General features: G+C 39.1%; 1 protein-coding gene across 2 annotated transcripts; it reads left to right on the plus strand.

Annotated features, from left to right (window-relative positions):
- Window positions 1-471: 471 nt before the first annotated feature.
- Window positions 472-12,924, plus strand: CETN3 (centrin 3). 2 transcript variants are annotated; one of them, XM_082497221.1, is made up of 6 exons: window positions 472-505; window positions 586-686; window positions 3,408-3,543; window positions 5,309-5,423; window positions 8,066-8,257; window positions 12,730-12,924. In XM_082497221.1, the coding sequence occupies exons 2-6, from the start codon at window positions 670-672 to the stop codon at window positions 12,771-12,773; spliced, it is 504 nt and encodes a 167-aa protein (XP_082353347.1). In that variant the 5' UTR covers window positions 472-505; window positions 586-669; the 3' UTR covers window positions 12,774-12,924. The 2 variants fall into 2 exon arrangements, with proteins under 2 accessions (XP_082353347.1, XP_082353348.1); XM_082497222.1 differs by having other exon boundaries at window positions 495-505; window positions 571-686.
- Window positions 12,925-17,660: the final 4,736 nt, after the last annotated feature.

Genomic DNA, 17,660 nt, shown 5'->3' on the forward strand with positions numbered 1-17,660 from the left:
GCGGGAACGCCGCCTCACGCAGCTCCGCCACAACCCGCCGCGCTTGCGCACTCAAGACGACGCCGTCCCACCCAGTGGCGGAGGGAGCGAGCAGGGCCTGGGGACGCGCGGACCTTTCTGCCACAGCCATGGCACACTCAAGCTACAGAGGGGCGAGCAGAAGCGGCACACCCGCCCCGATGCGCCCCCGGGAGCCCGCCAGCCGTGCCGGGGGCGACCGGAGCCGGAGCACCCCCTACCATAACCTCTCACCTCTGCCCGCGCCGCGCAGACTTCTGGGTAACGGCACCCCACACAGGAACGACACCAGAGGAACGCCCCCTCCGCCTTGAGTGGCAGCGCTTCAGCCAAGAAGTGAGCGCTCCGCGCTCAGAGGCGGGAAGATCTTCACCAGCGCCCAATCAGGTGGCGGCGCTGTGGCCAGGAAGACGCGGGTTGGCGGGCGCCGGCGTTGTGCCCCGTTTCCAAGGGGAAGGGAGTGCGGCGGGGCCGTGTGGAGGGACAGGCGGTGCGGTGCGGTGCGGTGCGGTGCGGTGCGGTGCGGTGCGGTGCGGTGCGGTGCGGTGCGGTGCGGTGCGGTGCGGTGCGGTGCGGTGCGGTGCGGCCTGGCCCGCCGCGGCCCGCCTAGCCTCGCCTCGCCTCGGGGACGGCGGCAGCGGCAGCGGCAGCATGAGCTTGGCTTTGAGGTCGGTATGAGTCGGGAGGTTCCCCCCTTTGAGCCCCCGGGGGCGTCTGTGCTGGGGGGAGGCCGCCGCCCTCAGGGCCCCACTGTCCCCTCGGGGGGGTAAAATGTCGGCGGGAAGCCGGGTGAGGGGGACAGCAGCGATGAAAGCGATGGCGTGCGGCGGTGAAGGTCGGCCGCAGGCTCCTGCCGCTTCTGTCTGACCCCTGCGGAGGGGGTTGGGCGGATTGGGCCCCACAGCCGTCTGTTCGTCGGGGGAGGGCTCATCGCGCCCGGCCTTGAGAGCTTCGCTCCTGGGTTGCCTGAAGTAATACACCTTACAAAAGCCTTTTTTATAGGCTTTAAGTTAGGCTGTTGGGTTTGGTTTTGTTGTGCTTTGTTTTTAAATTCAGAGTCAGTCGCGGTTTTATAAAGGGGTCTGGCTTCCGAAGTCCACACCTGGCAAATCCTTGTTGTCAGGCGCAATTAATATGCTTATGTGGCATATGTGAGATCCTTAATTTTCAAGTCTGGAGAACATCACACTTAATAGGGTAAAAGGGGTTGCAGAAGCGGCACTGAACTCCGTGCATTTAAGCACTGCGCCGTCTTTTGAAAAAAATTCTTTTATGCTAAGCACTAAATAAACACTTGAGTAGCCAGATCCTTCTTCCAGAAGGGTTCGATGTTAATCTGCTTTCAGGCTTCTAAATGGATTTCATCATCGCAGCTCACAAAACGTGGGCTCTCTGGATCTGAGCTACTCTCCCAGTCCTAATTATGTAGCCAGCTCAAAGCTATTTTAGTCCTTCCAAAAGCTGTAGTAATCCAAAGCCTGTGTGAAATCGCACTGTCCCAACTGGTCTGAGAAGGACTTCTCACTCTTTGAGAATATTGTGGTCTGAGGCGGGTCCAGCTTGTGCAGCTTGCACTTTTCTTGTCTATATTTGGAATTGTTACTGGTGTAGCTTCAGTGGTTGTTGAAAGCTAAACCCCAGCTGTGTGTTTAATCTTTGGTTTTGATTAAAATTAGCAAATCCTTAACAAAGGAGAAGAAAAAGCAGCTCATTACAGGGGATTTTGAAAATAAATACCCTTAAAAAGCAGTTTTCCATTCACTCATCAGTAATTATTATGCATTTTACAGTAGGTGATGAGCATAAAAAAACTTTTCCTGAGAGCATAACCTAAATTACACAATAATTCTGCAAGTCATTTAGTCCAGCTTTCTGCTTAGAGCAGGTCCAACTTAAAACTAAGTGAGGTTGCTGAGCACCTTTTTCAGTTGGCTTCCAAAAATTTCTGATGATGGGGGACTTCTCAGTCTCACGGTGCAACGATTCCAGCATATAAACAGCCACACTGGGAAAATGTTTCCATGTAGATCCAGCTGCAGTTTCTCCTTGTGCATTTTGTCATTTTTGTCTTATATTTTTGCTGTGCTCCTCTGAGGGGAACCTGTTGCTGTCTTCTGTGTAATAACCCTCTAGACAGTGAAGGACAGCACTTTGATTCCCTCTCCTTCGCCTTTCCCCACCTAGTCCCTCTGCCCCACACCCTGGTCTAACCGAACCCAGCTCCCTCGGCTTCTCACACACCATGTACTGCAGCCACCAGGCACGGTAGTCTGCCTTAGACCTTATCCATTTTCTGTACATCTCTCTTGTACTGGGGTGTCCACAGATGGACAAAGCGCCTCGATGTGGCCTCCTGATCAGAGAATGGAGGGGATTTACCACTGCAATTAGCCCTGCTCATCACAGCGACAGTATGCTGCTGAGCTTCATACATGCCCACTTCTTCCAGCAGTGTACCATGAGTACTGTAACAGTCTTAGTTGATATCACCTGTTATCTCAAATGTACTGTTCTTTTTTTTAAGAGTTCTTGCTCTGAAACGGACATCTTCCAAGTAATTGCTCTGGATACAGCAGTCAATCCCACTGATGTGCATAAAGCACAGTTACAGCAAAATTTACACTTTACTAGCTTGGTCCAAAGTATCTCTTACCAGTACAGTCCCTTTCATTTTTTTTTTTCAGCTGTTGTTCCCAGTATATGAATTGTGTGTTTTCAGTCTGTTATTTGGAAATTTATCTTATTTCTAGACTAGCCAAGGAAAATAGGGCTGTCTGAGCAAGATTTGCTGATCTGGGGGACTTGTCCCTTTTCTATATGCCAAAATCAGAGCAAAAAGTCTTTAGAAGTGTGTGTGCATGCACAATTTAAAGGATTTTTAAAAAAATCCATAAATGCCATTTATCTAGAACTGTTACTGGCAACAAAGCCGATTTGTGTCACCTAATGCCCACTTTAGTAGCCAGACAACCCAGTTGTCTGGCCTAGTTAAGCCCCCAGTGGCCTGTCTGTCTCAAAATTCTTTCTTGTAAGATACAGTTTAGGAAAAAAGTTTTTTCAGGAGTCTTATAATTTCATCTGCTAATCTATTTTGTAACCTCAAGTATTCTTTTTAACTGGTAGTTTTTTCTATCCTCTTTTTTTTTGTTGTTGTTAGTTGTTAACCAAAATGCCTGTGCTGATTTTATTTTGAGTGGGGGTGTGGAGGTGTCATTCAGCTTTCAGGAAGGAATTGTCTGTTTCAAGTGGTATTATAAACTGGGAGGACAAGCTGGGAAAAAGTTGAATGTGATCTGTGCAATTATGGCAAGTTTCTTTGGTGGAAAATGTTATCTACAGTGATATCTTCCCAGTAGAAATTAATTACACTTAATTTCTTTCTTATATAGAAATGAGCTTTCAGTAGACAAAACTAAGAAGAAGAAAAGAAGGGAACTGACTGAGGAACAGAAGCAAGAAATTAAAGATGCCTTTGAGTTGTTTGATACAGACAAAGATAGAGCAATAAATTATCATGAATTAAAGGTAAAAGGTTTTATGCATTTAAGCAATTTTATAGCAGATAATATGTATCTGTTTCTTAGTGAGTTTTTAAGATGTTGGCTGTGTCTTTAAAGAATGCTCCATGGTCAAGATTTCGTGCTGGGCTAAAGGAGTGAGAATATTGCAGGAGGGGGGGGAAAGGAAACACTGCATTGGTGTAAGAATGAGCTTTTCTTCCCACACTATGTACTTGACACAGTAACAGAATTGCTGTAGCATTCTGCATAACACTGGTCTGAATGCTCCCCAAGGGTTTAGCTTGGACAGGTGACCAAGTAGGAAGACCTCTTGAAAAGCTGTTTATTTCTTTTTAAAGGCACTATATAATCTAAATCTTGATGTCAAAATCTACAGGTTTCAGATACTTAGGTAAAAGATATAAATCAGACTTACAGAACTGTTGACTAGAAGCCAGAGCTTACCCACTTGTGTTTTTCAACAGGGAGCCTATGGATTGTAGGAGTGAGGTATGCTGTTGGCGTACATATGGGAGGCTCAGTAGTTTCCCTTCCCCACGAAGGCTTCTCCTGTTGATAGCTGTTGGCAAACGGAGGTTAGCATAGCCATCTTTCCTAGTGAGTCCTCCTGTCCAGAAGTGTCTAGAAATACATGATGTTTATTAAAGTGTCTTTAAATCTTTTATGAAATTTTATTCTAATTATACTGCATCAAGAGCAAAAAGCATCTTTGGAGAGGTCAGTGTTTCTGTGACATATTGGGTGAGATCCTTTTGGAAAGGAATACCTAATCCGACCTGCTGACTCTGCGTTCTGGCTCTACCAAGTAACTCACAAACGGGGAAAAAGTAAAAAATTCTTATTTTTACTTTAATTGTTGTTACAGGAATGTCTTAGGTGTAGCTACTCCCTTCTCTTTATTTCAGAGTTCGGGTGTTTTATCTTTGCTGGAAGTCACACTGACTGGGGTAGTACTGGGGACTGTTTTGAGACCGGTAATACTCTTCTTTCAGTTATTGTGTGTTTTGAATTCCCCACTATCAGGATTATTTGCAAAGTTGTTTCTTAGCTGTTTAGTTAAATATTGTGCTCCTGAAGATAATACTATGGAAGAAAAGAAATATATGAAGAAAAGAACTATGTCCTCTACAAAACCAGCATACAGCATAGATTTTTGAAGGGCTTCATCCAATAGGATTGTAGTTTTCCACATCTGTTTTATTGTATGTGCATCAGTTTAGAGGACTTCAAGGTAGTGTTTGCTGAGAAATTGCCAGATGAAATGGGAAACTAAACGTGTACTCCTAACCTAATGAAAAATAAAAAGTGAGTTGGTTTATATTGTTTACTGGAACAGCAGTGAAGTCACTTGTAAGTGGACTTGTAAACCCATGTAAACATACACACTTAGTATGAATAATGAAAAAGTATTAATTTGAAGAATGATTTTAAGTTTTATCTTTGAAAAAGGGTCAGTGCTTGAAATGTTTTTGGAATTGAGGAAAAAAAAAAGAAATCTATTTGTCCTAAGAAGCATTTGGTCCTTTCTGTAAAATCCCTAATAAGATAGTTTTTCACTGTAATTGGATGTTTCATTTGCTAACAGTAGTTTTATGTGATTTTTATATCCAGAGCTTTTTTCCTTTGTTAATTTTATTTATTATCCCTGCTAAACTGCTGATATGCACCTTCTTTCTTGGGCAAGAGGGCAATTGCTAAAAATAAAAAGAAATCTGTTAAATCTGTATTTTAATCTCGTATATGGTTGCACTTCCATTTTATTCCAAAAGGTGGCAATGAGAGCCTTGGGTTTTGATGTGAAAAAAGCTGATGTACTGAAAATACTTAAAGATTATGATCGAGAAGCGACAGGCAAGATCACCTTTGAAGATTTTAATGAAGTTGGTATGTGTTTGATTGTGTACCTTTTAGATAAATGTAGCCTATAGTACAATTTGGAACACAATGTGGAAGCAGTACTTTGTGTAATTTTTCAGTTATCTAGTACTATTAAGAAATAGAAGTGGGACATCTAATTTCTTTTTTTTCTTAATAAAAGTCAGTAGTGGATGAAAATAAATCTTTGTATTCTAAATATAGAATTTGATATGTAGAGATGAATGATAGCCACATTATAAAAAGAAATAGAGTATACACAGTCCTAATCTTTTTCAAACTTACACAAAGCAATAAAAGCTAACTTAAAATGTAGATACTCTTGTGTTGTTTATGGATTTTATAAGATTCTCCTTCCTGCTGTGGAAAAAGTATTTGGCATTGAACTTTGTGGGAAGGAGTGTGTACACAGACAAACTGTAAACTGAATTCAGACTTCATAAATAATAAGAGAAATTGAAGCAGATGTTAAATGTTGTACTTCAAGGATTTTCAGCTGTTGATAAAAACAGTGGAATTTCATTAGGCTGTTCCTTTCATCTAAAGGTTGTGTATTGTACAGTTTGACATACTTTCAGTATGTAGTGATCTGCATAATTTTTCAAGATTAGAGTTTAAATTTCTTTGAAGATTTTTTAGTTGTTACATGTAATTTATACTTTTGCATACAATATGTGTTTACTAGAAAAATTAGCTGTGTGGGATTTTTGTATGTATGGCTTTATCTCTCTATTTCATTATTCCAGTCCATGTGTTCAAGGTATTAGATTTCTGTAAATTGTTGCGGGGGCAGGGGAACAGCAGAACCAATCAGTGTAGTACATGTGTATTTGCTCTTGGCTATGAATAAGAATCTACTTAATGTGGTAAAGCAGTTATTGATTGAAATGTGGCAAATTTTAACAAATTAACAGGTTAGGATTGGACAAAATATGTTGTTAATGACAGATAATATTTTTGTAGATGTATTCCAGGTTAGAGCAAATTATGTCAGCTAAGAACCAAAAAGAAATCCTAAGGGGAAATATAGGTGATCAGTTCTGATTTAATTTAAAAAAAAAAAAAAGTAAGAGTATTGATTTAACAACAATCGTAATAATATAATTGCATTATTATACTATAATATTATATTATTGAATATACTGTAATTACTATGTAATTCTTTCTTAATTCCTGATGTTCAGTCCTGTCAGTGTTCATTGTTTCCTGGTTCTGTCACGGCTATCAAAATGGGCAGTCAATAAGTGCTGTGAGAAGCTAGGAAAATTTTTGTAGAAAGTACAATATATACTTGGATGGTGAACAAACCTGTCCCAAAACTTGAATAGGATTTGAGTGCTGCTATGACACAATATGACCTTGACACAGAATTAAACGTGATACTACTTCTAGCAGAAAGACCAGGGAATTAGAGAAAATAGGTTACAGAAGCTTTAATTGTGAAGAGCTGCTGGATATAGCAAAGGAATTCTTGAGCAATATTTTTTTTCATAATTTAATGTTATTTATGGTTTTAAATGTAGGAATGCCCATCTGAAATGTATAAAGATGCAATTACATTTTGCCTTATTTTGTACAGTCATGTTACCTATAGTATTTAAAGACTTAGTGTTTTCATGTTCTTCAACTATCATTGCAGATGTCCTTTTGCCACAAACGGTAGAATTTTTCAAATAATATAATACCATCATGCAGTGTAGTTGTTTCAAATGAAAATATTTAAATTTATTATGAGGTGTTTATGTAGATACATAAATTTCATTACTGTAGTGAGCTTATATGAGCTTGAGTCTAACTTTTTCCTGTCAAATTCGCTAAGCCAAAGCAGGCTTTCCATCTGCAGACGGTAGCAGATGTTAAGTGGTTCTCTATGCACAAACGAGGTTGATGTGTTTTTAGTGGCTTGATCAAAGCCATAAATAGCAAGCCCTGTAATACAAGACTAGCAGGTACAAAGATGTGAAGATATTTATGCCTAGTTCCAGAAGTGTCTGAAATAGTTACTAAGCAAATATTTTCTGTGGCAAGTTTGTCTTTTCTGTTACAGAAACTGACAAACGGTTGTGATAAAAGGAATAATAAAGACTAGTTTATCCTTTCAGAATGAACACCTTACGGTTCATAGCAGTGTCCTTTTTATAACCCCTTGGCTTACGATTTTGGGGTTTTTGTTAGTGTTTTGTATCTAAAAGAGAGGTTCTATGTGAATGTTTTTAATTAATTAGTGTTTTAATATTCTCTCCAAGTCAAAATTCCATCCTGATCAAAACATATAAAGTAAAAAACATTCATGTCTGCATCTGTTAAAGTGGATGTTTTTGCTGAAAGGTAGGTTTGGAACAGAGTAGGCATGTGTATACTTTTAATTCCTATTTAAAAGTGTGTTGAAAGCATGAGTGTGTCTAAATTTGCCGTGTAGCTTTCCACTGCGACAGGTTTGTCCCAAAGAGAAACTCAGCTTGGGAAAAGAGAGATGAGAAAGACGGGTCAGATAACAGCCAAACAAATATGCACATTGAATTGAAATGTATAAAAATGAAAGAGTGGGTGAAATCAGAAGTGTGTGTTCTTCATATTGCCTCAGTCTGCTAAGGTGATTCTGAGTTTGCCCTTCAGAATTTTTTAGTTTAACTTAAGTATGCTTCTTACAGTGACAGACTGGATATTGGACAGAGACCCACAAGAAGAAATACTCAAGGCATTCAAATTGTTTGATGATGATGACTCCGGTAAAATAAGTCTGAGAAACCTGCGCCGGGTTGCTAGAGAATTGGGTGAAAATATGTCTGATGAAGAACTACGGGCTATGATTGAAGAATTTGATAAGGATGGAGATGGAGAAAGTATGTGTCAGCAAACAAAACCCCATACAGTCTATTGTTAATTTTTTCCTCTTTTTAATATGTTAATATATCCTCTTTGGTATCGTTCTGTATAACTTTCAGTTTAAACTTAACAATTTCCATTATTTATAGGCTAAATTGTTTTTGACACCTACTAGTTTGGAAACACATCTTGAAGTCTAAAAATCAAGTTTATTTCTCAAGTTGATTCACCACTAACTCTTTATCAACCGATGTCTATGAAAAGATTGATGAAGGTGTAGTTGAAGGTGGAAGTAATTGAACTGGCGCATGGGAGATACCATGTACCTACATTATTTTTTTCTTTCTAAATCAGTAAAAGGATTAAAGTACTAAGAGAAACTCTTGATCACCTAGTCAATATTTCTTAAGTGGTGATGTGTCACTGTTGTGATCTCAGCATGTTAGTCAGATAAGGAGTATTAAGCTAATAAATCATGCTGGATGTACCCTGGGTCTATGCAAGACCAGCTTAGATGGGTCTTTAAAGTACCTCTGAACTTAAGAGTGCTGAAGAAGACAGTGTGAAAAATGGCTCAGGGCAATTTACAAGGTCTGTACAGAGTGGACTGTAGATGGGATTTGTTAGCTAGGTAAAGAATAACAAATCCAGTTTGATACTATGCTTATTAAATCTTCGTGAGCACTGAAGCTTTGTTTTTTTTCATTAACTTGAAAACACCCTTATGTTTACACCAGAAACCATAATACCTGAATTTGAGGGACCACTCCCTTGAGAGCACGTATATAAACACTGCATTTTTAAGAGTCATCGAAACCTACTTCTGAGTTTTTCTTTCAGGATGGTGACTCATGTCTGAGATTTCACTAGCAGTTCATCAACTTTTCCAGTTACAATAGTATTTCTACTTGTGAGCCACCACATCTGTTGGACTCGAAACTCTTGCTGCTAGTGGGAAAAACAAACTTGTGGTGTTGTCAACCTTGTGACAGACACTCCTCCCCTGTATGCTCTTTGAGATAGATGTTATTCCACGCTTAGGAATACAATTACTCAATTACTGAAACAACCCCTTTTCTTTCAAGAGGAAGAGCCGGACTTTTTAAGCATGGTCAGTGGTGAGGAAATGCAGCCCTTCTGTTCCATTGTAGTGGTGTAAATAGACAAAGATAGTGAAAGGTCAATGATTCAACTCCCAGAAAAGTGTTAATGTTGATGCTGTTACTACTAAAGCAAATGTTGAGGAAAGTGTGTGATTTCTTTTCTTTTGGAGCTATTGTTGTTTGATATCTTTCTATGGTCTGAGGCCATGATTCCTTAAATCCATACCGCATAATTCTGCAGTTCCTCCACAGCAGTATCTTCTCATCTCTTTCTTGCACTGGCAGTATCTGATGGCACAGGTAAGGTGTTAAAGGGAGCTAAGGCAGGAGAAAACTATTCATTTAGGGTTTTAAGTGTTATTTTTCTTGTTGCTTAGATCCTTGAACTGTCTCACTGCTTGATCAGATTTTCTTGGAGCTGCATCCAGAGAAAATAGATTTTGGTTTTCCTCTGTTTTGTGTAGGATAATTGAAGCAGGTCAGTATAGTGAAAGCTACAAGTGTTGTTTTCAGGCATCTCTGTGTGTGCAGTGACACACAGGATTGCAGCTGTGAATTCTGGTAGACAATAGCATACGTATTTACTACTTTTTCAGTAGCTGTGTAGCAGTCAAGGAATGATGACTGTTTTCTCAATCCATTAGATTGATTGCTAGTCTAGGTAGATACTTTAATTTTGAGCTTGCTTTGCTTTTAAAAGGAAGAGTTGTAAGGACATTGCATTGCTAGCTTTATTCTTTTTTTTTTCTTTTTCAGATTAATTTTCTTTCTTTTTTTTTTTTTTTTTTTACGGTGTAGCTGTAGAGGTGAGTAAGAGTAGAAGTCATCTGCAAGTAGTTTGTTCTGGATTGCTGTCCTGGAGCTGCCAACTGAGATGTCAGAATCATGTATGGTTTTCTGTCATGTGGCTATTTGATTGCTATAAGTTGAATGTAGACCATTAGCTCATTTCAGGAAGGTTACTGAGTCATAATTATTTAGGGTCAGTGCTATGTTTTTGAATTCAAATCAATCAGCTAAAAGTGGGTGGCTCAGTTTCCTCTTATTCATTCATCCATTCATTCTCTTTGTTAGAGCAGTCAAGCACAAGATCAAATGTGGAAGATTGACAGCATAATGTTTGTATATGGTGCTGTTTAGCCCTAAGTTTCTGTGTGTTTTCTGTTCTTGAAAGAAAACTGATGCTGTTTCTAGCTTTTTAAGATTCATTCTGAAGAAGTAAATAATCCTGTGAATCACTGTTCCATTTAGCTTCAAACATCTGGGTCATGTAGCAAAATCTTGCTGTCATCTAATTCTCCTTCTTTTCCTGCCAAGAAAAAGAAAATATCTGAAACTATTAGTTGGTAGCATTTGTAATTGATACTTCAAATATAGGAATAATACCATTTGTGGTTTTACACGCTTCTTACATTTGAGAGACTGTTTTGCTCATAGTGAAATAAGGTCTGTTCTGTGATACCCAGGCTACTTGAACCCTTGTGTTTCCAGTGAAACCACTGAGCTGTACTGGTACACTATACATAAATTTCTGTAGAAGAAAGTATTTTTAACATATTTCTGTCTGCCTTAAAAATGTAAATAGTCTTATTTTCTTATTCCTGGTCTTAGCAATGACTTCTGTTTTGGAGCGTGACTATTTTTAGGAACTCCATACTGTCAGTTCATGTAGTTTTGGTCTTGTATAGATTCATCTGTAGGAAACATGATCCAGTCTTAGGTCTGAGATATTGGCACAGAATTTGGAAAAAAAAAAATAAAAATGTCCACTGAAACGATATGCTTCTTTAACTCTCCAGAGTCCAAAACAACATTTTCTTCCTATTAGCTGTGATACTAGCTAATTCTTTTATGATTACTTATGTCATGGGACTGAGGGAAATCTAATGCTGGAAGAGACTGATTGCTTCTGATTTCATTGTGCTTAATTTGTGAGCAGATCTTAAGTCTAAGGAGGATTAACTAGGATTACCTGGGTTCCTGGGACTTGTAAATACACTTCTCTGCTGTTTGTTTGAATGTTACCAAATTTTTTTTGTCATTATAATAGTCTATTTCCACTTTGGAGCATTGTTTAACAAAGATATTTTAAACCAGAGAATATTTTGGGGAGGACATTTTTATTTATACTGTTACTGTGGTAAAGCTGTGGAAATGCTTTTCAAAGTCATACAGACAACATAGTGCTTATGTGTAGTAGAGCATCACATAACTGTATGATGGACTGATATTTCAGACTGTGGGGTCCTAAGCCAGACTAAATCTACTTGTTTCATATTTTTGTGAAACGTGTTGCAACAGGTCAGATTTTGGTTTATTTTTTTTATTCTTTAACATAGTTGAATTTGTTTAATTTTCTTCTAGCTGCAAATGCAGCTCTTACTTTGCAGTCCTTTGTTTCAGAATAGCTTGGGTACATTGGCTGGGACAGATGATTGTCAGCGAGAATTCTTCACACGTGTCTGGTCTCTTCCATACCACTGACTTACTCTAATCATTCGCTGCTACAGTAATTAGTTGCAGAGTGAACTCGTTCATTGGTTAACTCTTTTACAGTGGCTGTGTTTTAACATATGAGTAAGGTCAATAGCTCAGGTATAAGTGCAGCAAAATAATTAATGACTGCTAATTAATTTATTATTATGTCTTAATTTCTTCAAGTACATTTGTGTAAAATGTCTGTTAATTATAACTGAAGAATGAAGAAAGTTCAGATGGGGAAAAGCTTGTCAAAAGTCCATTTTCATTTTAGTTAATTTATAGAATCATTAGTAAATGATCTTAAAATTAATTCTGTGTTTGGCAAGTGTTACAGGTTTTAGAAAGAGAGGAATACCATGATTGGGAGGAAGAGAGAAGTTGGACAATGTCTGAATCACAATTCTAATAATAAAACAAAATTTGATCATAACTGGAGCTGCAGCATTGTTGCTCAGAAGTACTTATTTAATAAAATTTTAACATTAAACACATACAATTTTTTAAGATTTATAAAAATGTTTAATAATAAAGTATTATGTTTTTCATAGCCATCTCTTTACATACATTTCTCAGTGGTTTTGTCCATAATGTTTTACTTCTAGAATATTTTTACTTTCATATAGAAATAATAGGCTGTTATATGTGAGCTAGATTCTGGTTTAAGTATTCCACTTAATTAAACTTGCATTCTGACTCTTCCTTTTACATGAAAAAAAAAAAAAAAACCCAACAGTGCAAAATCTCTGTTTTTCTAGATCCAAAAAATCCAAACTTGTAAACCATGATTAGTGATGGATCAGACATAATGAATACTAACTGGGAAACCTTTAAGTAAAAAGTATAATACAGATATTTTCTTTTATGAATGTTTGCTGCTTGTCTAATGGTTTTCTCTTTTTCTACAGTCAATCAAGAAGAGTTCATTGCTATTATGACTGGAGATATTTAACATCAGAAGAAAAGAAATGAACTCAGCATAAAAGGGGGGAATCATTGGCAGCTTCCATTACAATGTTTTGTACTTCCATTCATTTCTGTAGCTGGAGTCATGCAGAAAATTACTTTCCTCACAGGACCAAAATAAAGACAGGTTATATGCACTGATAGTTCAGTATTTTGTATCATTAAATACTATCACTAGAATAATTGATATATCATTTTAGAACAAGTAAGTAATGCTGCATTTCAAAATGTTTGAGTACTCATTTGTAAAATAGTTTTGTATAGGATTTCTAAATAGTATCATATTACAAGAACCTTTTGAGGTTGACTTTGTGTTAGCATTAGCTGTGGCCTTAGTTTTGATACATAAGGTTTGGCAAACTTCCATTTTAATAAAATGTTCTTTACTATTGCTACTTGAAAGTCTTGTTTTTGTACTTTAATCTGAACTAGACTATAATGTAAAATACTTCAGGGAAAAGATTTTTTTTTTTTTTTCATTTCATTGGCTTGTACTTCTGCTGTTCTAGATGAACCTTAAATGAGCAAGCATCTGCATCCTCAGACTTGAAACTTATAAACTCTGTATTTTCCCTGTGTGATAGCAAAGGGCAGGCAACTATGCATGATGATAAAGTGTATCAAAAATGTGCTTAAATCATCCAGATGTGAGCCAGCAGTTCTCTCTTCAGTGTCTGCAGGTTTGGCTGTGGAGACGACGACGACTGTTTGTGATGAGTAAGTGCTCTTTCTGCAGTATCTGGTTAGAAGAAAAGCATCACAGGGAACGAATTTTTAAAGTAGTGGAATAGACTGGATGTATTTCTAGTTTGCCAAGTGTCTCCCAGAAGAGTTCTTGTGGGTTGATCTTCCACATTTCCTGCATATTAGTTGTAGTTTCTTCTTTTTAAGTTTCATTATCCTTCTACATAAAAAAATGTAACTTTAAATCTTGGTTAATCTTGTGTACATCTTTATTGTCAAAAAAGCAGCTGCCTTTTAACTGTCTATAATCCTGAGGGAATGAACAGGTTTGCGCTGCACAAACAGAGCTTGGAATTGGAGACAGAGCTTAAGGTCATCAAAGTTAATAGATTTTTTCCTAATATTTTTTGAGTGTGTATTGTAACATTCTTATCTGTGAAACTGTGTGTTGCTCTCTATTAAGCCATCAATACCAGTCCATTCATACGGAAAGTTAAAGCACTTCGAAATGACTAGCAGTGGCTCCATATAACTGATGAGGTAATACAAACAGACACCTCGTGTAGAACCGCAGTGGGGTATGTAGCCGTCACCTGGGATCTCTGTGCTGGATCACTCTCGTTTGGAGAGACATCTTACAATTAGCCTTTGCTAGGAAAGGACATTCTTCCTGTTGAGCTATTTTCATTTTGATTTTTTTTTTTTTTTTCCAAAATTAATTGTGAAAATGTAATGGGGAAAAATGGTAGGGATAAAATTAATACAAAATTTGTGGGAGTGAAGGAGTAATTGTTATTTGCCAGGAAATGGCTGTCGTCTTAAGGCTCAGTCTCAAAATTTAAGTAAGACTTCCACTGTGCTATATCAGAGGCAGATTTTTATCAGCAGCTTCTTGCTCAAAAAGTGAACAGCATGAAATATTTTCCGGATGAAGACTGGTGTTTATGGGGAAGAATCCTGCCATGTATAGTATGGGCACACTTTAATTTAAGTATATTTGTTGGGAAAGGGGGAAAATGAGTTGAAGGATTCTACCATGCAAGAGAAAATCTTGCTTAGGAGGTTTGGTGGTTGGACTGGATGATCTTACAGGTCTTTTCCAATCTGGGAGATTCTGTGACTTCTTGCAAGTGAAGTAAAATACTTCAGAATCCAATAGCAAAAACAAAACAAAACAAAAAAAAACCCACAAACAAAAAAACAAACCCTGCATACAATGTAAAGCTTATTTTAAAAAAAACCCTACTATTAAAAAAAAGCAACAACCAAACCTAACCCAACTTTTAACCAGTATTTTGCAATCTTAGCAGATTGATTGTGAAGTGAATATTTAGGAGAAAAGATTCAGTGTTTGGGACTGAGCCTATGAACTGCTCTTAACACATGTTTTCTAGGAACAGTGCAATACTGGACAGTATTGTCCAGTTCTGCAGTTTCTGGCTTTGCTTTTAATTTCTTATGTAAAGTATTTCAGGGACATTTTTATTTTCTGCAGACAGTGAAAGTGTCAGAGAACTTAAAAGCTCCTTTAGTAGTCATCAAGAAACTTCTTCCCTGAGAATCATACCCTTATTCTAAATCAGCCAGTTTTCTAATACTCTGCGGTGGCTGTTGAACGACTGTCTTTAACAGGGATACCGCCGTTCTGTTCCTCTGTAGGTGGCTGGTAATTATTTCTTGATAGGTGTCGCTTTCTGTTTGTGACTCTTCCAGCAGGATGCACTTGGTCTCTTCTGAATCGAGGCCTTATTTCTAGCTTTTGCAGCGTACTTGAAAAAAATCTAACTTTATTCTTGCAGATGTGGCAGCACTTGTTATGGACTACATAGCGACAGTGCAATGCTCCATAAGCACAGGCCACTGAGCTGGAGAGTTGCTCAGGCTGTGGGAGTGGCACAGAAAAAAAAAAAAAAAGAAGAAGAAACAATCAGCACAGGAGCATAGTATTTAGTGATATTGTCTCAATGTTTGTCTTTGCTTTTTCTTTACATTTTGGTGTTCAGGAGGTTTTTGCATTCCAAAACCATACTTGTTTTGTGCTGCTGAATGGTGAGCTGGTTTATGTACTGGGGGTGTTGCAAATTTTGTTGGATTTTCTTGATATTCACCGACTGACAGTAATTGTGGCAGATTTGAGTCCACAGCTTGGTAAAGTCTGAGCTCTGAACTTGCAAATGTCTGCTCAGCCCCAGTATCAACTCTGTATGTTTTGTGGGACTCACACCTATCCCGGTACTTTTTGGTAGTTCCCTTGGTATATCATAGGATACAGATTCCCAGTTTTTGTGTTTCCATTCTTTGGTGTCGGAGGAGGAAGGGAGTAGTTTGGTGGTGCATTTAAATCTTGTCTGTTGTAGAATAGCATCAAGGTTCAACAGCCATCCTTCCATATTTAAAGGCTGCAGTGTTACGTGTGCCTTATTTCTAGACTTGCAAAGGCATGTTAGTGTTAGAATAATGATCTGGAGTACCTGGGACAAACCCTTCTCTGTTGTCTCTGCTGTGGAGAGCAGCGATGTCTGGTAGAAGGCCAGAAATGGCATCTAAGGGAATGTCATAATGCATTGCACTAAAATTCACGGGCGCTTATAAGAGAGTGCAGTAACAGCAGTTTAACTGTGCCAACTAGTCCATCACTTCCCTAATTAACCCCATGCAACTTTAAGGGAATTGAGAACCTCCAAACGAATAAAGATACCATGTTGGAGTGCACTATACCAAATGTTTCTCTGCTGACTTACTTTAGAACAGTCTTTTCAATACTAAGTTTGTCGTGTCGAACATTTTTTGGTTTGTGTTTATTCACGGGAGAGTTTCTGTGACACAGTTAAGTCATCAAAAGTCAGGAAATGCCACTGTTAAGGTTACGTGTACCTCACGGTGTGGAGGCTCTGCCCGAGTTCAGAAACACCTCCAGAGTGCTCTGGTGTTGTGGCCGTCTCCACCACATTGAGCAGATCTGTGCTTCACCATGCCCTTGGAGCTCAGTAAAGAGGAAAACCACCGCATCTTGGCTGGCAACAGAGGCCAACGAGGCAGTTAGTGAAGGGAGGGATGAGACCCAGCTGGCTTGGAGGAGAAGGACAGGGTGTCCGTGCTGAGCCACCGTCCTGCGCAAGAGGAACAGCAGCCCAGAGGAGAGGGCATCTGGGTCTATGTTGATCTCTGCCCCTGGGCTCCCCTCAAGTTCATAGCACAGCTCATGGGGACATCCTCTCTTCTTGCACCCTGGCTGCTGCTCAGGAAGACACTTAAAACCTCCTGTGATGCCAGTCTGGAGGTAAGAGGGGCGGTTATGCCAGGAAGCTTGAGTGTGGAGAAATCTTTCAACTTTTAAACTTCTCTCCTAGGCAAGTTTTGCAGGCTACGTGGAGTTCTGGGGGGCAGCAGCTTGGTAAACTTCGTTAGCAGAGGTTTTTAATCACAAATTACACAAGAAGAGAGGATAAGGGCAGTTAAACTAAATCCAGTTGGCCAGTACATTGCTTGTAGTTGCTCATAACCTCTCACATAGTTGTTGGGGTTTTTTTTGGTTTTGGTTGTTTGGTTTTTTTTTGTCATCTCTCATCTCACTGCTCGCATAAGCACCCCTTCACTTGTTTTTGTCAACCTGGGTCCTGCTATCAAGCAGACGATGTCTGTGTCTGCAGCCTGCCTCGCTGTGCGCAGAACGCTACCTGAAGTGGCTGCATTCTTCTTCGACTCTTCCATTAGGTCGAGAGTCTGTAGAAGGTGGCGGCTAGCACGAGCAGAACTTTTGCAGAAGTCATTTTCTGTAGTGCTCTTGTGGTGGGATAATTGCCATGGAAGCCGGTCTGCAGGGATGCTGAGAATGTTTTCACCCTTGAGTAGTAACAAGAGAAAAATGGTTCCACAGAGGGGAAAAGAGGTCGGTGTTTTGAGCGCTCCTGCCTTCCCTAAGGTACACCAAGGGAAAATCCGGACAAATCCATTTGGACAGTCCTGCTAAGATGTCACACGCTTAAGCAGAAAATCAATAGAAACGTTATGAACATCTAGGGAATCTGCAAGTTTCTTACTTTTATGATAGCGCAAATGGTTCACCCTACTGTAAAACTGTTGCTAAGCAAACTGAACATATTGGCAATTACCAGCAGTCAGAAGTGATAGCTCTCAGAATATATAATAAGTGGGAACTTTCCATATGTAGGTCTTTTTGAAACGGCAT

This window comes from Vanellus vanellus (genome assembly GCF_965231255.1).
Source record: "Vanellus vanellus genome assembly, chromosome: Z".
In the NCBI taxonomy this organism is placed as follows: Eukaryota; Metazoa; Chordata; class Aves; order Charadriiformes; family Charadriidae; genus Vanellus; species Vanellus vanellus.